Source organism: Drosophila yakuba, chromosome 2L (genome assembly GCF_016746365.2).
Source record: "Drosophila yakuba strain Tai18E2 chromosome 2L, Prin_Dyak_Tai18E2_2.1, whole genome shotgun sequence".
Lineage (NCBI taxonomy): Eukaryota > Metazoa > Arthropoda > Insecta > Diptera > Drosophilidae > Drosophila > Drosophila yakuba.
In genome coordinates, this window is record NC_052527.2 from 2,663,945 (window position 1) to 2,686,705 (window position 22,761).

The 22,761-nt window shown below is 43.2% G+C and overlaps 1 protein-coding gene and 1 long non-coding RNA gene across 2 annotated transcripts; both read left to right on the top strand.

The window, feature by feature from the left end:
* Positions 1-2,235: 2,235 nt before the first annotated feature.
* On the top strand, positions 2,236-21,385 carry LOC120320701. Its single transcript, XR_005560221.1, has 2 exons — positions 2,236-2,320; positions 20,542-21,385. It is a non-coding gene; the product is annotated as an uncharacterized LOC120320701 (long non-coding RNA).
* LOC26534580 lies at positions 8,144-8,533 on the top strand. The gene has a single exon (XM_015199036.2). It carries the CDS (start codon positions 8,192-8,194, stop codon positions 8,414-8,416), a length of 225 nt encoding a protein of 74 aa, XP_015054522.1. The 5' UTR covers positions 8,144-8,191; the 3' UTR covers positions 8,417-8,533.
* Positions 21,386-22,761: the final 1,376 nt, after the last annotated feature.

The window sequence follows — 22,761 nt, forward strand, 5'->3', positions numbered from 1 at the left end:
AAGAGCAGTATACATTTCGATATAATAATAGTATTTAATCCATATGGTGCGTTGCAATATCCTGCAAAACTGAATCTATATCTGCAGACCAGAAAACCTACGATGCGCATTCACGTCTGCTTATTGACAGCAACATCCTTAAGCTTCTCTTAGCAAGGATTACCATCTAAACAAAATATAAGTCAGCTGTCACCTGATACAAGTATCGGAGTTCATAATGGTGTGCCGGCGAAAGTGCGTGCCTTGCATTCCGGATGCGAATGCGGATGCGGATGCGCGGATGCGAATGTAAAAATCCGCGGAGTGCCTCGAATTTATACGAGCTAGCAAACGGAGCAATTGCGAATTCAAGGCGGAACAATGTGCCCAATTTGATGGCGGGAGGCGGTGTATGTATACGGCGGAATGTATACGTTTCTCGTGTTATTTTTTGGCTTTTATGGCAAGGAGCTTGCGGTTAAATGAGACGCCAGGACGAAGGATGCGGATGCGTATGCGGATGCGGATGCTCGCTAGTTGTGGGGCACGGAATTTAATAACGCGCTGATGCATGCAAAATAACGCATAAAAACGTAAAAGTGCACACGCAAAAAAGTCAACAAAGCACATACACATTTATGGACGTACGCCCGCAAAACTGAAACCCAAAGGGGGCGTGGCAGCGTGGCAGCGGCGGCAGTTGAGCTGCAACCGCCTCGGTAAAAACAATTTTCGCAGTCAATTTTCTTTTATGAGCAGAAAATATTTCACAGTGAAAATATTATACGAATATTGGCAGCCGTCAGCCGTCGGCGGTTTTGAGCCTGCGACTCCAAAAAGGGCGTACGTCTCTGCGACCCAAAGTGGGCGTGGCACACCACGGCACAGCGGCAGTATGAACAAAAAACTTGTGCAAAAATTGGCCGACATTTTTAAGCGCTCAGCAATACACTTTAATTGCAATGAAAAACCTTGGTAACGAAACGCATCCTTTCATTTCGCCTTTCATTATAAAAAGTTCCATTTATGAAATGTATATCTTTCATGGAAAATTTCGTTTGGGATATTTGCACAAAAAAAAAAGAAGTATAGAAAATGCTGCGAATTAAAATGGTGATATTTCATAGTAACAGCTCTGTGTGAAGCATCCAATATTTTGTACTGCATTTTTTTTGCGCATAAAAAGGACATGCACGCAACTGTTTGATTTCATTGAAAAGTGTCTTTTGTGCATCGGATTCTCGCAGGGATTTGGTGACACAGTGAAGTATAGTAAGTAGATGTGGGCAAACAGAGTATGCAAATAAGTGGTATTAATACTTTTGATACCAAAGCCGTCAAAAAAAGCTGTGCACGTGCGAAAAAAGTGAAATCAGAGCGCTACAAAGGATGAGCAAATTTAAAGCGAACCAATAAATATAAAAGCGAGCATAAAATCCAAACGAACACCCAGTACCCAGTCAGTCTTCAATGAGGCCCATAAAACGAAACAAAAGTGGCAGAATTCCGGATGCCGTAGTGCCAGACGCACACCAATTGCTGCAGAAAGTCAAAGTCATTAAAAAGTAATGTCATCGTCAACGTTTCTCAGTTTCAGAGCCCGGCTTTTACCCATTTCTTCATTTCCCACCCCGCATTTTCCGCATTTCCCGCACATTTTCCGTAGTACCCCGTGGCGCTTAGTTGCCATTTCAACTCCTTCAGCCCTCGTGCGCTCCATTAATGATGGATGACGACTAGACTCCAGATCCCAGAAACCAGAACCCCAGAACCCCAGATGCCAGACCCCATATCAACTCACTCCTCCAGATTGCTGGGGTTTTCCCAATGCCATCGCCACCGCCAGGAAAACCTCACCCAAAATGATTTGATGAAAACATTTGAAATTTTTATCGGGTGCAAATTTATGCAGAACTGTTGATGTCATCGCCGTTGCGTTGGCCGCAGAAAAATGATGACGACGCCGTTGTGACGTTGAAATATGAAGCCACATTACCTACTTGCTCATTGCTGATTTACCACCCCGCATTATTATTATGATCCTGCCTGCCTCCCCCGACTTTCTCGCCAGTGAAAGCACTTCCGGTTTTTAACTGTGTACTTGGCGGTAGACGATAAGCAGTTTCACTCGCTGCGCCTTTTATGGCGTTTAATTTTGATTAACTTGAAATTTGTAACAAATAACTTTGAAATTGATTGAATGCATGCGTACCCTGCTTTAATATACATCGTAAAGCTCTCCCTACAGTTGAATAAGCCGAATTTCCCGGGGTTTTCCCACATATGAGGCATTTTAAATTCGCAGATTCAAAGGAAAACGTAATTGTTGAATTCCCTTTGGGTGAGCAACTTTTAATATTACCTTTTAAGCAAGAAGACAGTGAGTTGTAGGTCTTACCTTCAGTGCCAAACTACATTTATATGCATAACATTAATACGTGTTTGCTTAATGGTCTAAAAAGAAAGTGTATTTCCTCGTTTTATGCGCATTATTTCAATGACAATGCCCTCGCAGTTTTATTCTCTATATTTCAAAGTACTTTAGTCTGAAAATTTTATATTTATTGAAGTTTTTCCACAGACACATTGATGTTCGTGGGTGGAAAAGACTTTTTGCTTCGTTTGCAACTCCTGGTTTATTATGGTCCATACACCTTGGCGAACTTTTTATTGTGGCGCACCTATTGCATAAACTTTAAGCAAATTGCAAATGAAAGTTTCTGGGATTTTACATGACAGTTTATGGGTTTGAAATGTAAGTGCTCGCTGGTGTGCGTTGCTCAGTTGCTCAGTTGCTCATGGGGTGAGTCTCCATGCTCTATGGTCTATGTGCACATGGTCTATATGGTCTATATGGTCTATTTGGTCTCTATGGTCTATATGGTCTGTATGGTCATGTGGCAGTACTCGTAATGCGAAAGTTTTGCTTTTTTATGCGTGTGTGCAGCACCCTGGGGAGGAAGTAGTTTCCGCTGTCGGTGGCGTCAGTTTTTATTGCCCCACGGCTTTGGTACTGCGATGCGATTGTGATGATTCCGGGTGGGTCAGGTTACGGGTGGGGTTTTGGATCCTGGTGGGTTTGGATATGGGTGGTTCAGTGGTTCAGGGCAGTTGGGCGGTGGTGGTGGCACGTGCACTCCCACAGGTGACGATGGCCTCGTTTATGAACAAACAGCAAAATGTTGTCAACATTTCAAATTTATTTGTTCAATATACAAACACACACACAAGCAGATGGCGACATGTGTATGTGGTGGGAGTTCTACACATGTCTCTCTGTGTGTGTCTGTTGTCTCTTTCGCAGTGTGTGTGTGTGGGTGTATGGGTGTGCGGGTGTGTGTGCGTGTTATTAAATTAAACACAGAGCTACCATCAGTGGGCCAAAAGCATTCATTAGCCACGTTTACTGCACCCGTGGCGACCTCCATTCCGCCTGATGAGTTTTTTCCTATTTTCGGTTCTTTTTTTTTGTTCTGTCTTCCTGCCAGCGAAACTTTCTGTGTTTGTTTTTTCTATGTACGCGGGCTTTTTGGGGGGATAACATATTTTATTTGAGGATTATGAAATGCAGACTAATATTAAAGTGCAAATATACAACAATGAATAAAAAGTAAAGTATATAAACAACAATATAGAATTGTATACTAAAAGCAAAAACATAACCACTGTGAGCTCCAATTTCAATGATTTAAGAGATACGATTAGAGATTTGAAAAGCGGTAGCAGCTAGTTTATCATACCCATTACTCTTAATAATTTTTTGAAAGCTAGAGCTTTATGTACGGTATCGTGTATTCGAATCGCCGCATTTTATCTGCGAGCTGGAGCATTTTTTTCATTACTTTGTCTATTTGCTTAGCATTGTGGTGGCAGTTGCTGCTCAACTCCTGTTTTTCTTGTCCTTGCTGGCGGTGTTATTATTGCTGTTGTGGTGGCTGCTGCTGCTGCTGCTGCTGGTGTCGCTGGCGCTTCGTGACTTTGTGAATGTTGGATTTTAATATTTCGTCCTTGCCGATTTGCCGGCTCCTTATTTGCCCCTCCAGAGCGTCACGATGACGACTGCTACGTGAGCCCGTGTTGGCACACACAGAAATGATTATTGCACACCATTTTCGTCCCTTTTCGTCCTTTCTCGTCTCGCTCCTCGGCGGCAGCACATTGGCATTTAAATGTAAACATATAATACTATACAGCGAAATGGGCCGGCTGCTGGTGCACTCAAATGCGATTCTGGAACAGCCCGGCCGTCGCATTAATTCTAATTAACTTTCTGCGGTCGTCTAACCCAAAACTCGCTTTATGAGCACTTTTTTTGGGTTTTCCACAGAGCAGAGTGGAGTAGAGCCTTGGGTCCGAATTGCGTAGCAAATGAAGTGCAGGCAATAAAAAGCGACAAAGGCAAATGGCAAATGGCAAATGGCGAGTGGCGAATGGAGCATGGAGATCCGTGGTCCTGGGCCTCCTTACAGCGTTTTCCGTGCGTCGAGCCATGAAACTGGAAATGAAAATTTATACGCTCTGCGGCGGGGGCAGCGGTACGAAGGACAAAGGACGAGGGACGCAGGACGCAGGACGAGGCGCCAAGGGATGGGAGTCGCAGCTTGCCGTGATTAAAACACCTGTGCCGACTGCTGCCTGGAACTCACACGCATACAGCTGCCTTCGTAAAATTAGAAGTAGTATTTAAAAGGATGCAGCAACAAGTTCCTTGAAAAGTTTTACCAAACTTCATTTAAGCAACTCAGTAACTTAAGTTGTTAAACAATATTTCTTCTATTTATTCATATTCTAAAAACAAATGTTATAAAATGTAATTAAGTATTACTTGCAAGCCTGACGCAGGTTTGTTTATTTAACTGCATCCACTGCTAACGACTTGAACGCGACTGTAGCTAGGGAATTAGTGTCCAGCAGTTGGCCAGAATAACTGCCTTGATTGTCTGTGGCAGCTGGCTAGGCGATCATAGCTTTTCATTTCGCCAGGCTAATGAAACGTCATGTTATTTATGGCCAGGATGCGCTCCAACGCTCTAAAGCTCTAATGCAAAAGCATTTCTCCTCATTTAGGCCTTCGCCAGATGACCGACGAGGTTGAAGTTCACGAGCAAATGGTGTCAGTAGTTGCTCCTTTGGAGCTGCGTGTTTATTGCAGTGTAATAAGTGTGTGGCTAGTGGAAATGTGCTGTCCAAAATGTTAATTTCACTGCGATTATCAATTGGCCAACGGAAATGACCCTTCACTGCTGGAAATCACTTTTCGCCCCGGGCCAACAGACAATCGAGAAACGAAGCGTCACCAAATGGAATCATCGATTTCGTTGGCACATAATTCATTCAACTATCCCAGAAACTAAACAAGCAAAAAGTTGAACTCGAGTCGGGCCATTTGACACGCTGTTCAATTTGTCTTAAAAATCAGTGCCGGACTTTGAGTCCCCCCAAAATACTATAGAAAACCCAACAAGGAGCGATCCAGACATATTGCTCACTTGTCACTTCACTGAATGCGCTTCATTTCGTGGGAGCAAGGATATCTCCAAGGTGGGGCCAATCCCTGGCTTCCGGACCATTCCTGTCCAGAACAGAACAGACCTTTGGCAGGGCAACCCAAACGTGTTTGGCATTGATAAATTTTCCGGGGCGTGATGGTGAGGGAGGGGCAGTGGGGAAAGCGAATGACTTCCAGCGGTCACGCCATTAAGAATGCTAATGTGTCTATTCAATGCGAGTTTTATGCAAATGGCAAGGTTAAAAGCAAAATAAGAGCCGCGCTCTGGTAATGCGATAAAAAATTTGACACATCATCACTTTTCAATAAAATCAACAAATTTTATTTAAGTCACCCCCCAGAAGGATGTGCTCCCCCCGCTGGCCCTCCCCCCCGAAACTTTTTGCTCACTCGTCCTTTTCTTTGTGAGCTTTTCCCTTTCCCCCTTTTTTTTGCGCACAAAAGCGGGAAGCAGGAAGGATGTGGATTGGTGGGTGGGTGGCAGGAATGGCTGCTAAAATGGCACTGGGAGCTTATCCATTTTGGCCATACGCTTTTTGCCAGCGCCTTTCTTCTGGCTCTCCGGTTTTGTCCGACTGCTGGCCATTGTGTGGGCCACGGAAATAGCCCATAGTGGGATGCCAGCAGGCGGATCGGACTCAACTCGAAAATACTTTGCATTTGGAAATTTGAAATCCGGTTATGCTGCTAATTTCTACCCAATCCCCACTCCCCACTGTGCTCGTGCTCTCTTTCTCATCCGGCTTACTGGGGCATTTCAGCATTTCGGCATTTCAGCCTCGATTACAACATCCAGCTGGGAGTTCTCAAAACGCTAACGCAAATGTCAATCACGTGATTGATGGCACTGACAATTGAGCCGCCAGCGAAACGAATTGGATTCCAGCTGCTGGTATACAGTATGCAGTTGGGAAAAGCGCCCTTACACCGTTCTTCTTCGAGGTTTTCCACAGCCGAACTGCATTTTCCGCTGTCAACTGAAGCCGCAGTTGGTCAAATGTGGCAGTTCAATTACGCGATTAAACGCACAGAATAAAATGTTCTAGAAACGGAACGCTTAATCCAATCAAGTTGATATCTGCTGTCATGAGCAATTTTATGCGGCATCTTTTTGAGTCTATGATTAAAAGCAATCAGTTGTACCTTTTTTAACCATTTCATTGGATTAGTTAGTTAGCTTATTGGCCATCCAAAGCCATCCAAGTTAACACCTGCTTCACGAGAGGGTGCCAAAAGCATTTACGTTTATGTTCAGGGCTAAATTGCCTTGGTTTTAATTGCCCTCGCTGGCCTTCACTCAATTTGCCTCACCTTTCGTGTAAACATCGCGTGCAATTATTTTCCTTTTTCCGCTGCCCCGAAAAAAAATCCCATTCAATTGAACAAAACGAAACGCTTATCAAAAACATTAAGTCAGCGGCCAAAGTCGCGACAGCCAACAAACAATTAAGATTGCCAAACAGATTTCCTCTACTTTATAGGTATATATAAATATATATATATTATTTAAAACTGTTACCTACTTTAAATAATATTTTTAATGAGACTGTACACAAAATACTTTATTGCCAATTTAGTTTCAAAGCCATGCTGTTTTTTCACCCATTTTAATCACGCTTCAGCAGGGATTTTCCCCTATCTAGATCGGGCCCATTAAATATGGAACCCTTTTACACAACCAATCTGACATAAAAGTCGGCTTCATTAAAAGAAAGGATCTCTGTTTGGGCAAAAAAATGAAAAAAAATGAAAAAAAGGGGAAATAAAAAGAGAAATGTGACGGCAATTTAATTAAAAACTTATGAATGAGTGAACAAAAAAGTTTGCTCATCCTTAGACCTCAAGATGTTTTTATCGTTGTTGTTTGCACAAATGGAATCTCTCCCCCACACACACACACACTCACACACACTTACACTCACACACACTCACACTCTCGCTGTGAAAGTTTTCGCTGTGTGAGTAGTGTTTTGTTGTGTGTGTGTGAGTGTTTGTTTTGGCCTGATGCAGATCAGCATACGAAGTCAGCTCGGCATCAAACTTTCTATAGCGTAAAAATATAATTGGAGAAATTTAAAAAGTTGTTGTTTTAGTTTCTGGCTTTCACTCACGTCAAAGGACCCCGTTTTACCCGCATCAAAGGCGTAGCATTTCTGCTGCAGAAATGGCCAATCATTCATTCACTTATTCAAATACACTTTTCTTTCATACGAACAGATTGGTAAAGTACACATTTGAATTCAGTTGGTTTTGTTTACAAAATACCTGGGTAAACTCCAAAACGGAACTCAGGATTTTCGATTATATTCGGCTCGCAAATCCAATTGGTAAATCAATTTCCAAGAGTTTTCGTATTTGGCCAGCGCTCAAGAATGCATTGTAAATGTGTTTACACAATATTGTCTCTTAGTCGCAATTTCACTTGGCACGTTTTCCGTCCGCATTTCTCAACGTTTACCTTCCAAGCCAGAAATCTAGAAATCCAGCAATCCAGCAATCCAGCAATCCAACAATCCAACAATCCAACAATCCCCCCGGACCAGTGCCAATCCGTTGGTTTAGTTTAGTTTAGTTTAGTTCAGTTTCGTTTCGTTTCGGTTTGGATTTGGTTTGGCTTGCCCATTTCATTGTGTGCACTCGGGAAAAAGTGAATAAGAAAATTTGTTTGCCAACTTTCGGTGTAATTTGTAAACATCAAAGAGAATGGCAAAGAAAACATGTCGCCGGCTGAGTCAAAGGGATCAAGAGTTGCTTTGCGAATTCGTGCGGAAATCTTCTACGTGTGCGGCATGCCAAGAGCCGGAATATGTGCTCCATGGATGGAGTAGCGGGGGCGGCGGGGTATCGGAGTGCCTCCGGGGTCGGGATTTTCCGGGGTCACCGCCCAGGCATCGAAACCGATCCCGAAGGGTGGTGGGTTCAAGGTGAACTGAGTGGCCTGGCCAGGAAAGAAAACTTCGCCAGTCAGCATAGATAATACATTGAGAAAAAAAAAGATTTGAAAATGAAAAGAAAATATTACAGAAATCAAGTGTTTCTAGTTCAATGAAGGTAGGTATTATGGAATTTTTATATCATTGATATGCTATAAGTAGCTGAGACTCGATCGATTTTCCAGCTTGCTGGCCCAACTCGAAATGTTAGTGCTAATGAAGCGTCCAGTCGCAAAGTCGAGAAGTCCAGAGAACCAGAAGTGGAGAAGTGCGGGGCGCAGCCGTTCAGTTCACCAAAGTTATGATAACAAAGAACTAATTAAGAAACATGACGTCCTTATGACAGGCCCAGCCTCCGCAGGACCACACTACCAGCCCTCCTCCTCCTTCTTTCATTTCAGCCATTTCAGCCATCTCAGCCAGCTTTTTGGCCGCATCTCAGCCGCGTTGATGGTCTGATGTACTAATTAAGTTTTGAACGTGACGAGAAATTGCAAGTAGCAATTTCGTTGTTTGATTTTTCGCTGCGAATTTCTCTGGCCCCGTCGATTCTTTTGCCCGGTTATTTCATCTGAATAATTAGCTGCAAAGTGGGCAAGTCTCTGGTGGCGATGGCGAAGGCGAAAGGCGAAGGCTTGATGAGCTCCACGTCCGGCTGTGGGCGTGTGGTTTTTCCGGGCGGAGCTGCAAATTAGAATTAATTTCCATGATGCTTCGACAGCTTCACGCATAAACAGATGAGTGGCTGAAAGAAAATAACTATAGTTGGGGGTTAAGCAATTACGTTTTAGTACAACTAACGTAAATTTGACTATAGAATTGGTAAGAGCATCAAGGATAACGACTTCGAAATGCATAGCTAAGAACCACTCATATGTACCCATAAAAGTATGCTACGTTTTTTTTAACGTTCTTAGTCACAATGAATTTTGAATCAAATTGCAATAGCTCACCCTGGAGCAACTACTTTAAGCACCTCTGTTTCACTCTTTTACTTTATAAAATATCAAACTGATATCATATTAAATTTCATATTTTTCTTATTTCGTTATACTCCAACTCATGAGCTGAAAATGGATTAAGTATAATCCTTTTCCGTATTGTCCGACATTACTTTGCTTCCTATTTTCCCTCCAAAAGGTTTATACGGATTTCCCTGGCATTTCCCTAGCAATTCATATCGCTTTTTCCAGCGGTTTCATTTCGCTGTGAAAATGTGATTGCAACGGGAGCGGAACGCTTTCCTTGCGGCACGGCGTACTTTAATATGAGTTTTCCACGTTTTCGCCTTTGTCTCCGAGTCTTTTGTGAGTGGGAAAAGGCGAAAAAGCGATGATAAAAATTACCGTTGCGGGGATTAAGAAGTTTCGCTATTATCATTCAAATTATAATTACTCGCAATTGTTTTTGTAATGTTCATTACCATTTAGCGCCTTCAGAAGCTGTCTGCCAGCGCTTCTCGCTTTTCGCAGCAGACATTTTCATAATTATTTTTTTTTAAATTGCCATTTTCCAGTGTTTTCCGCTGGCTTGGGGCAAGGATTTGCGGCAAGTGCGATAGCATGTGTTAATTAGTTTCGGGATCTTCCGCAAAGGCCATAAGCTTTCTTAATTTTCCCATTGCAATATAGTTGACCTTTCCCACAGATCGCAGACTTGGCGAGAGTTTGATGTGACTTTCCGAAGTGTTAAACTTGTGTCGCTTTCTTTGTTTTTCTTGTGTTTTTTCCGACAACAAATTGTCCGCAAACACGCAAGTGTATCTTGCAAGCGAAATTAATTTTTCATAGACACGAAGCTCTCTTTGCAGTCAGTCAGTCAGCTGGAGGTGGTGGAGTTGTCTGCTTCAATTTATCTGATGATAGTTTAATTAAATAATTTCCACTCAATGTCAGTCGCACAAAGCGAAAATACAATATGACAATGCAAATGTAAATATAACCCGCTCATTCTTCATACTTTATACTCCCTCTTTTTTTTATTGCAAATCTTTATCGGTCTCTGGCAAATTTATGATTTATTTCGGTTTTTTTGCAGTTCAACGCCCACAATTAGTTCCACTCAAATAAATCAAAAGAAAATTTGTGTAAATATTTACACAGCCAGCAAATATTGCACTTGCATTTACAGTCATATATTTTTATGGCCACGTCCCTGTGCATTAAGCCACAATGCATTCTCTTTTGTTTTTTATTCTCCGCTCTGCCATAATGCATTATTTATTTGTATTTGCACATATGTATATGCAATGCCTGAGGGGCAAAAATTAAAGCCAAGAGTTTGAAATGCCCAGCAGTTGGCATATTTAGATGGCACATATTAGGCGGCCTTAAGCAAATGACATCGCAAAGTAATTAAGTAGTAGTAAGTAAGTAGTTGTCCTGTTCAAATGCAAGCGCACACATTGCATCCTTGCATCCTTGCGTTTAATTACGTTGGGTATTCGGCTGCAATTGCCATTAATTTGAGTTTACAAAAGCCTATTTGTGATTTGTCAAAATTGAATTTGCTCCTTATCAAGATGTGATTGATGGCCAAAACGTTGGACGTGCTCTGCCTCCCATTTCTGACCATCCACAGCTCCTGCATCCTTCAACTGCATTCCGGACTTCAGATCTTTCGATGGAGTAGTCCCAGATCGGCGGCCTGGCACTCCTGGTGGTAGTGTGTGTACTTGGTGTACTTGCGAGTGCTGAACAACTTTTCCCAACAGCACAGCACTTTGTTCCAGACATTTGATTGAGAGCTCTGCGAAATGCAAATGCAATGCGGATGTCATTCAAGGAGTGGCGAGAAGTTGTGCGGGACGGCCTCCCTGGGAACAAGTCACTCAATGCCATCGCCCAGAAAAGCGAAAACCACCCACTGCACTCCGCACTCCACACATCAGCACATCAGATTGCATTCGATTGCAAGTTGATTGCGGCACTGCAGCATGCGGATGCAGATGCGGATGCGAATGCGGATGTGAATGTGCATGGAGTGGCGATTGCGGAGGCGGGATTGGAGGTATCTAACGTTTTTCAGGCGCTTTAAAAGTGCAACGGCCATTACTCCACGGGCTCTAAAATGTTTCAAACATAAAATAAATTTCGGTTTTTTATGCACAGCATTCGGTGCGGGTGTTAGATTTTACAGGGTGTGGGGGGGCATTCCATTCATATGCAATTTTAAGAATTTTTTTGATCATATAAATTTCACAAATATTGCCATTCACTTTGCGCTGGCAAAGCAAATACAACGTATCAGTTATGGGCAATTTGCATATAAGAAACAAGATGCAATTAGTCATATTTTGGTTTATGTTAAATTATGATTTTACTATTAATTTTGTTTATAATATTGTTTTTAGATCAAGAGATTTATGAAGAGCTTTAAGTTTCTAATCTGTATTTAGTTAAAATTGTTTTTTGATCAAGAGATTTATACAGAGCTATTAGTTTCTTATCAGTAAATTGTTTTCAAGCTTCGAAATAAGTATGAAGTGTATTATATTTCTAGCTCTAAGATATAGTTTTATTTATTTAGCATGAATCGGTATCAAAAAGTCCGCACTGCTTGGTCAGCTTTAATCCCTTGCAGTTGTTGTTTTGGCCGGGCAAATCTCAAATGGAGTCACATTTTCAATGGCTGCTGCAAAACTTTTGTCAACTTGTGGGCGGTGTTTGGGGGCGGGGCCATGCTGGGGCCGGAAAAAATGGCAGCCGGAAGTTGAAGTGCTGTTGGGAATTGCAAAAATTTGCTGCCTGCCATTGTCATTTTTGTTTTGCGCCGCGGCTGCGATGTCGGCGCATTCGTGCGTTTTATTCCCGGCCAAAACCCGTGAATTCAAACCCGTCGGCGCAAAATCGAACAACCAAACCCAATCCCATAACAGTGACAGCAAAAATAGCAAAAATAGCAAAAACACCATATACAGCAAGAGCAATAGCAAAACTACTAGCAGCAACTGGGGACTTTGGCAGCCATTGAAATTTCGCAGCTATTGTCAGATTTTGGTGTTGCCTGTCATGCAAATTCCCGGCACAACGTGAGCAGCCCATCAAAATTATGTTTGGTTTGACTCTTAAATGCGAGAGAATCCTGCAGTGCAGTGCAGTGCAGTGCACCTGCATGAAATACATATATTTAAGGATCGAATGCAGCTTATGTTGCCCCTAAGTCCCTCGTTCGATTTGCCAAACATTGTGGAGCAAATGTGCCCCAAAACCCGCAGTCCACCCGATGTCCACTTAATGCCATTAATGGACTTTTAAGTGCCCCGGCCAACAGAGCTGTTCCTTTGATTTTGCGATGCATCTGCCGTGCCACGCCCCTTGCGATGGTGGGCGGGTGTCCTGTCCTGTCCTGTGGTCCGAGGTGCTGATCCCGATGATGCCGTTGCTGCTGCGACATTTAGCCCATAATCCTGGCGCTCGATGCTCCAGCACGTGCGAACTTTTCGTCACTCGCCTTGTTTCACTTCCGTCGGCGAACTAGCAAAGTTTTCGCCCCAAATGGTATACATATATTTAAATTGAATGATTGCTTAAGCGAACTCAATTATTGGGCAATGGTTTAGATTGGCAACTGGCTGCAGCGATATAAGACTTTAGAAGCAAAGATGTTTAGAATGTGGTATTCTATACGTTCAAATAGCCGTATCTATTCTGTGACAGGCTCATTGAAAATGACAGAAATCGATACGCCAGCCGGCTGGCTGTATCCCCAATAAGGATACCCGCCTTCTGTTCGTCCTTCTAATCCCACAAGCACAATGACTCCATGTCCAGATTAGACGCATCCAATGGAGCGTAACAAGTGGTTGCTCTCTTGAGGGTTTTGCATTTCAATATGCTTAGCATTAATGGACCTCAAGTTCAACAACCGCATGAAGTACGGTGACTTGGGCTCTTTCCAAATCGAAATCCATATTTCCTTCCCATGGAGCGGCAGGAATTTGTTTTATTTATGATGCTGATGCTGGTGGGTCAGGAATCCCTGGCCATATGGCCAGCTCATATCCCATCCGTTTGCACCATTTCCAAACGTCCGTCTGCCTCTGCCACAAGATATTTAAAATCAAATTTGTTTAATTTACATGCATAAACGCGTCAAATTTGCTTTAGAATTGTGTAACAGGCCGGACAAGAGCAGCGGATGCGGATCAGGATGGATGTGGATGTGGATGTGGATAGATGTGGATGTGGATGTGGGTTCCAGCTGGGGGAGCTTGTGTGCTCAAAGGCAACAACTGTTTCCGTTAATATAAAATGCAAATTTTGAACAATTTTTAGCATCGACCCCGCATCCCGTAATGCCACATCCTTTGGTCCTGCGGTCACTTTGGTTGCGAGCCGCACAAGATATGAGTTTGTAATAACCAAATCGGTTGGTTGGTCGACATGGATGGGCGCCACCCCGATGTTTGGCCAAATGCAATGAGTGGTGAAGATGGGGCTGTTTTGGAAATGATGGCCCGCAGTCGCCGGATGTTGTTCATATCCCTTCTGTAAACGCACGGAAATACGTAGCCAGCTAAAAATGGAAATTTTCGGCCAGCAAATGATGTTGGAAAAACAATTTCATGTTGTTTTGATTTCAGCCACCATATGTGCGTAAACACGCTACCAATTCAAAAGCACACTCAGATAAGATCGTTCGTTCTGGTCGTGTTATCCTTTCGCCGATACGATTGACAGTTGTAATTTAAGGCAGGCCTGTGAACAATTTACAGGACTAGAAGGACAGACATTTCACATTCATTTCCATACGAATCACCCGACGGCGCTTGACTTCGATTTTTGCCATATTTTTGCAGTCATTTATTTACATTTTCTCACCCTCTGTGGGCATTTATTTATTTAGTGCTTATCTTTGAGGCGCATAAATGAATATCGAATCGAGTCGCCTCGCCTCGAATGACGAGCCACCACCCAATATCCTTGAGGGGATGGGATTGCTGTCCATTTCTATGCGGTTGTGGCGTGGTTTTCCCAGCCTTGGGCATAGTTGTCAACTTGGCCTTTTTCTAGACAGATCTGCTTTACATTTAATGGCTTCACCCCTGGAAATGGAAGTCAATACCAAATCATCAGTGCAGAATGTTGTTTATATGTGCAAACACTCTTCAGCACCTTCTTTAAATACTTATAATATTTGAAAGGTATATTTACCCTGAGGAACAGTATAAAAGTGAGGCATCTCTGGGCGATGGTCTCGACCCTTCGACCGTTGTCCAACTGTTGGCCAAAACCCACTTTTGGCCAACTGCGTCCTTTCTTTGCACTCGTTCGAGGGGAAAGCGATACCCTCCGCTTCTCGTTTTCAAATCCGATTAGCATCATTTAGTTGGGCCACTGTTGTCGCTCTCGAAGGGTCTATTATTTCCATTAGATTGATTTCCCCCGAAGAGCTGCCATTAGAGTGTCCCAAATGGTTAGCATCTTACAATCGGGCTTAAGGTGAACTGACATTCAGTGGCGAAGAGAACCTTTTTGTGAATTCTTTATTCCATTTATTCGTTCGTATTAACTACTAGGCATGTTTGCGTTCCACTTTGCATTTGAGGGCACATATCAAGCAGCCGAAATGTATTCAAGATGTTTAAGGACATACTCAGGACTAGTACAAAAAATCAGTTGACTCCTATGTTTAATTGTCCTTCAATTGCCTAAATCTTTGGAACGGAACCGAAATGGAAACGCACAGACAGACAGACAGACAGATAGACAGACAAATGCGACCTGGAAAAGTGCCACCTCCTCGACTGAGTGACTTCAATTACCCCACACACTTTCGGATGGCAGATGGCAAAGTGTTTCACTCGCCAAACAAGTTCCAGATTGCATCTTTATCTCGGCCCGTACATATTCTTGCAGGCAATAAAAGTTTCTGGGCAATAAATCTGCAAGTTTCTGGAGCGAGACCTCGAACTGAGTGGAGGAAAAACATCTGCAGTCGGCGATGCACACAAATTGCCAAAGAGTTGGCCCGGGGAACAGGTGGCCCCGGATTGGACGGGATTTTATGTCTTGCAGGTCACTGAGTCACTTGCCCTCCATTTCTTTGGAGCTGCCGGTGTCTTCCAGTCCTATCAATAGGGTTTTTGATAAGGACTGGAGACTGCACCCTCCCCATTTTTCGGGCTGACGAAAGTGTTGACGCATACAAATTGTGCATTAGCGCAAAAACTCGCAGCTTTCGACGCATTAAGTTGCAAATGCATTGCCCTCGGGTTCACGGGTTTTCGGAGGATCGGAGGTTACCCCGGTTACGGGTGGTAGTGGATACCCCACTACGGGGCCTCTTTTTGTGCCGGACTAACGCGACAGCCAGTGGCGAAAATCTGCGAGCATCCGCATTTGCATAAATGCAATTTAAAATCTGAATTATTCATGAGCCCCGCCATTTGGCCATTTGTCTGAATGACCACTTGTGGCTTGCTTTTCCCAAATGCACCACCATCATGGCCCATATCCCGGCACACAACCCGTTGCCGAATCCCAATCCCAAGCCGAATCCCAAACCGAATCCGAGTCAGAGTCCGATGTGAGGCCAGCCAACCGGGCGTATACGTATTTATTTTTTTTATGGCACTGCCACTGGGATCGCCGCCTGCATGTGACAACTTAATGGCTTCCGTTATTTGAAAGCAAAAGCATCGAAACTGCTGATGTCAAATTGTCGATGAGGATTAACTCTTCCGTCTGTGTACATTTCATATTAGCAGCTGCACATTTGATTTGCCCACTCTCCTCACGCAGCACCGAATGTTTATTCTGGATTTAGAAATTACATCGTGTGTTTATTGAGCAAACACACTAGCTAAGATGTCTAATGTCCAATGTCCATTACTCGAAGGCGGTTAAATCAATCTATGTATTTGCCAACACGCTGTTGTTAATGACTCACTTTGAAGTGGTAAATGCACTTAGGGCTCCGTTTTGCATTTATTGTAAAACTCGACTACAAATCACTGCAATTAGTTGAGTACATTGGCTTGTGGCTAATATACAATTTACAATTGTCTTGAATCAAAATCTAAATTGTATCAAGAAATTACTCATCAAAAGCGGAGGAAAATGTAGCAGGATACAATAATACTCACAACTCGGGTATTATTTTGAAAGTTTCCCTTTGAAGTCGGCTAGGCTTTGTCAAAAACTTAACCGCACTTTGCAAATTGCCTGATAATGAAAAAAATAAATATGGGAAAAAAACGGAAACCCTGTATAGCAAGAAAGCAAAGGCAGAAACAAAGCCAAAGTTTTCCACTCTGCCGCACAAAATGTGTGGCCTCAGTTTCCTCCTTTCATGTTAACAATATTATAAAACTTTGGCGATTTCCTTGGGCCTTCGCTTGCAGGTGTAAAAACTTTGGCCCCGCGGCCCGGCAATTGTGTTTCCATTTTCAATTACGGAATGTACTACAGCTGGCCCTTATTGGCTCCGATAAGTCCCGGAATTAGTTGGAATCAGCCTACGATTGCAGCCCATCCGGCATGGAATATCACGGCGTCCGGGGAATGGGAATGGAAATGGGGATCACAACAGAGTGAAATTGTTTTGGATGCCGGCCAACGAGCAGAGCAACCCGTCTGCTGCGAGATAATTTCCTGTCATTATTTTGTGGTCTTCCGCAGTCGAACGTAAAAATTGCGACTCAAAGGTTTATATCCAGCACGGCGGACAAACAAGCGAGCAGGACAGATTGGGCCTCCGTAGTCCGTAGTCTGTAGTCCGTAGTCTGTAGTCCGTGGTCCATAGTCCGTAGTCCGTAGTCCACAGTCCGTAGTCCACAGTCCGCAGTCTGCTGTCTGGCAGTTGGAAAAATTGACTGCATTGCCAACGGGTCAACAAATAAATTGGTTGGCCGGGCTGCCATGTTGATTTTGAGGTCATCGCTGATATTGCGGATGCGAATCGTTTTTGATTGCATTGGCCAACTGGAGTCCCGAGATGATGACGCAGTAACCGCACCGCCATGGCCATGGCCACTCCATTCCACTGGACACACGGACAACGAACTTGGGAGTACAGACTACCGATCTCCCCGGACTCCAAACTTCCAACTCCGAATGTCCCGACGACTCTGGGCTGAAAGCTGGTACGGCTGTACGGTGTATTAATTGTGGTTGCCACTGGTGAGAATTTCCATTTGCCATTTTAAGTGCGGCTTGACGTTGTTTTCATTCCCGTTAAGGCCATAAAAAGTCCGTGCGTCAAATATTTATTACAAATGGCCATATTCGCACACACATCCATCCATTCGTTCGCAGGATGAAAGACAGTTGCGTTTTTTTGGCCACCACACCTGCAGAATGTTAAATAAATCAACTTACTGCCACTCACTGCACTCTGGCCGACTTCGAAATACACGTATTTTCAAAAAGGCCTTGCAAGAATGTGTGGGATGTACATAAATAGGAACATTCTTAGGATTAATATTTAGATTTATTTATTAAATATTTATCATGCAGCTTCAAGAGTTTTATTTAAGTACTAAGAGTATTATTGCTTTTTAAAGCAAAACCATTCATTGTGTTGTTCTGCCCAAAACAGTATGCTACACTTTTTGTTAACCCCTTTGCAAAGCAATCATTTCAATGTGGCTTAAGGGAACACTTAAATTAGCTATCTTGTCGAGTCTATTAATAAACCAAATACATCGTGACACTTTAAAACGCAGTGTAGCCTTCATGTGCCATAAGCCATAACACTAACATCCATACAGTGGCACACTGTGAGCAATTGCTCTGTTTTTTGCGACTAACTCACTCCGAAAAAATGGACACAACCCGCTTTCGAGTGTGTGTGTGTGTGTGTGCGTATGAGTTTTGGTGAATATTTCACGAATTGAGCTGTCATGCAAATGTGGCATTTCTGTTTTTGAAGTTGACAGGCCTCGAAAATTGCAGCGTACATCTAGATTGAGGCATTGACATGGGGACGCAGTCTCCTCCGCCTGCAAGGACATGTGTGTTTCCCTGTGTGTGTGAGTGTCAGTCGACTTATTGTTGCAGGAATACTGCCGCAATTGTCAGTTCCATCAGTCAAGGATATGTGACAGCCACTTGAAGGCGAACGCGGATCGTCAGCGAGTAGAAATGCCACAGTATTTATTGAAACACCATCGAATAATTTATACCATTCATTGCCTCAGCATAAGGCAAAAAGGATATATAATAGTTCTTATACATTTATTTTCTTAGAAAGCAAATCAAACTGTTTGTTGCTTGTTTCGTGAACTCACGATTTTGTCTCAAAACTGTGATTAACTTTTGATTATACAACTGTCACAGTGAATTGCTAGATTTTAGCTTTACGAGTGGCCCAAGAAAACAATTTGATTCTTTGGCTATCACACAAATTTTGCCACTTAATGCGCTAATAACTCAGCTGGCCGCACCCGAAAAGGCCAGAGCCCAAGAAATGGTAAAAGTTTTATTGAAAGCGCCACACAATTTGTTTGTATATTTAAATTATCATACAATTTCCAAAAGTTTCGCCCGAAATGAGCGCTGACCCGACCCCAACATAGAACACTCCCCCCATACCGAATGCCCCCCGTTGCCACCCAGTCATTATGGCCCCCATTTCACTTTGGACTCGTTTTTCGGGTTCTTTTGGCCGCCTTGCCATTTTGACTTGCGCCATTTGGTGTGGGCTGAATGGCTTGGGTGGGGTCCTGTTCCTCGTCCTGGTCCTGGTGCTGCAGTCTCGTGGCTGAATTACATTTGTGTAATTTTGCGGAAAAACTTTTTTATTTGCTAATTTCGTTAAATTAGAAGCGAAAATGAAAGAGAATTGCAAATGGCATAATAATATGCGCAGCGAACGAATTTTTGACAGGCACGTCGACGACTTTTGCTGGCGGCCAAAATAATTACACATGTAATTTGAAATTCTTTTTAGTGTCCTGCCAATGGGGAAAAACTTTTGCAGCAAATTCCTTAATTACCCGAAAGTGAGGCTGTTTCCTTGGACATTGCCACTGCTCCACAGAGCACTCAAACATGCAGATATTCACCACGAAAATGCTCAATTTGAATAAATGTTACTGAATAAATAACGCGTTGCGAGTTCTGAGTTGTGAGTGCCAGGAGATGGGAAGATGGGTTTTTCGGGGCAGCTGACGTGCGGCTTTTATTCTCGTGAAAGGTGTTAATTGAGTGGCTTCATTTGTCCGCCGGAAATGCCCATCAATTAGGGTAATCACGCAACAAAGTCACAAAATGCCACGCCCCCCAGCCCCAACTCCCGAGGGAAAAGGAGACCAGGACGAGGACGAGGACGAGAACGAGACAGTCTCATCGTTCGCCTGGCTGTGGCTTCCAGCACGGCGGCTTGAAGCGTCGGAAAAACTGCGTGACTGACATGCCACGCCACGCCATGCCACCAAGTCGACATCCATGCTCACATCTATGTGCTGCCCAGGTCCAGGTTTGGATGCGGATGCGGATGGGGATCCAATGTCCACGGACCCGTATCCGGGGCTTGGCCACCGCCGCCTTTGTGTTTGGCTTTGTTTGCCGGCACAAAAGGCAGAAAGCGCTCTTAATTGGGCGGCTAACTGAAAGTGGCTGCGTCTTTGCCCATTCACATGTCAATCAAGGCAGCACCAGGACACATCCACATCCACATCCACATCCACAGCCATTCCTGAACCCGGTCAGCCATTAGGGGTATCAATTTCAAAAAGAATCGACACCGTTCCTGTGCCGGATTGGGGTTCGGAATAGGGGTTCCAGACGCCTCCTGCTGGCACAATCAATTTATTACACACCGCTGCTGACAAGTCCAACGAATCCTGGGAACACAAGGGCCACTGTACTGGGAACGGGACAGAGGGAAAAAGTAGAACCCTCCAATTTACATCTTCTATTCCAGCACACACACACTGGGGCACTCACAAAAAATACTTTAAACCATTTTCCATAGGTTACATAAAAGGAATATTAAATATTTTTTACCTTCTCGTTAGTCACAACAGCTTGTTTGCATTATTAAATAATTATAAAATTTTTGTAATAGGCTTTAACAAGCGTAAAATTCATAGTGAAATCCTTGTAAACAAGTCCTTTCAACATAATGATCCCATCAACTCGTTTCTCCCTGTGCACAATGCAAATATTGTAGAGCATAAAATGGGCATTGACGAACGTGCTGCAACATCAAATGATGAGATTATCGTAAACTCGAGCAGGACCATAAAGCAGGCCTAGAGCACAGGACCAGACTGAAGGAGCAGGAGCAGCTGGAGGAGCAGGAGCAGCAGGAGCAGCTGGAGGATCAGGAGGAGCAGCAGCGGAGTGGCTGGAGGTCAGGGCCTCTTGTGGCCGTAAAAGCGCTTAATAGTCCATTAAAGGGATTAAGAGGGGCACCAGCAGCCGGGGATTCCAAGGATTCCAAGGAGCAGGAGCCGAAAGAACAAATTTCCGAATCCTGTCCCCATGTCAATAGATGGCCGGCGTTAAAAATCAAACAGACGTATGTCGTATGGCGTATGCGTATTATTGAAAACTTGCTGGAAAAGCGGCGCGGCGGTCGGAAAAGCGGTACAATTCTTTATTGCAGCCCATTTGGCCGGGCTTAATACGAGCAAATTAAACTAAGCTCGGCAAATTGCGTTTCGGTCACGTTCCGAGGCCAACGGAAAAATGGCTCCATTTCCATTTTCCGTGGCATTTTCTCCATACTTTCCATTCGCTGTATAAGCACATGCATAGAACGACGGCCCCCGCTGAAAATAATGCAATAAAAGCGGCATAAAAATAAAAACCAAAACAATGCGCAAAAGGAAAGCAAACAGTATCAGTATCTTGGCGATGGAAAAGTGGGGAAAATGGCAAAACGCGCGCAAGAAATCATAAATGTAATTGAGAATTTTATAGGGGGAAAAGATGGGTGCCACCCTCCCCTGCATGTTGTGCAAATAAAAGTTGAAATTGTCGCATAGAAATTCTAAGAATAAAGCGGCGAATTTTCCACAAATTTAAAAAAAAAAAGGGCGGAAGAGGGCGATACAGCAATTTCCACCATCCACCCACTCCCACACACATTTACACTTACACACACTTACGCACATGCATGACGTTGAGGCTTTCCATTTACACTTTGGTGGGTGGCGGTGGGTGGAAAAGCGAGAGGCACAAAGGGCGCCTGTTCGGTTTATTGCCAGCAATCAATTAAAACGACAAAGTCATTTGTGACAAAAACATTCACAGAAAATTTGACTTTCTGTGCGACGAGGGAAAACTCTGCCTATGGCACGCAAAATCGATGGGCACATTTTACACACATGCATACATGTTATTGTAATATTTCAATGTCACGTCCCTGCGGATGAGGGGGTGGGTTGGGGGGTACTGCCAAAAAACTGAGTAAGTCCTTCCATGCACTTGCCAAATTGAATGGCAGAAGCGAAGGAGAACAGAGAATGACTTTCCATTCCAGGAAAATGCCAGCTAACGGGAAAATACTTCGAAGTCTTAAGAAGAAACAACGAAAAAACGTAAAATTTTCATAAATGCTTTAATTAAGATGTACAGCTTATAGATTCAAGTTTGGAATTTTTGAAAATCACATAAGTTTAGTAATCATGGCAGCATTTTCTGTGACTGCTTAAATAAACATTTCGTTTTCAATGCCTGTGATATTTGCTGATTTGAATAAAGTAATTATATTTAGACATAAATTTCATAGCTTACTTCTTCTTTTCGTTTTTCAGTGCCTCGTATTTGCGCATTTGAATAAAATAATTATATTTAGCTATTAATTTCACTGCTTACAGCTAGACAAATCCAATCAATATTTGGTTATGTTCAACGAAATGTGTACGCTTTTCACAGCTTTGCTGATTAACCCAACCCATATTTAATTGATGCTTAGTAAGTTAAAATCAATATTAGATACAGCATATTTGCAGATTTAAACATGGAAACAAATCGCACAGCCAGTAGCCCCCAAATATCGTAATTTTCCTAATCAGCTTAGGTGAAAACATGCGGAAAATGCTTTTCCGGGAGAGGGGAAAAAGAGGGATTTCCACGCACAAAAGTCGCGGCGACTTAGTTCGATTGCAATTAACTAAATACACGGAAATTCGAAGCGGTTTTGGCACGGCCTAATGAATATGCATTCCATTCATTAAACCAACATTAATTTATGTAATGTATTGTTTCGGTATCATTGTTTTTTCTATTCTTTTTTTTGCGTTTGTTTCTTGTGCATAAATTCTAATGAACAGCCCATACATGCGTGCCATACAATAATTGATATTGATGGTTGTAATCTTATTTAATCCCTAATTACAATCGCATTCAATGGCAGCGAGCAGAGTGAGCAAACATCATACAT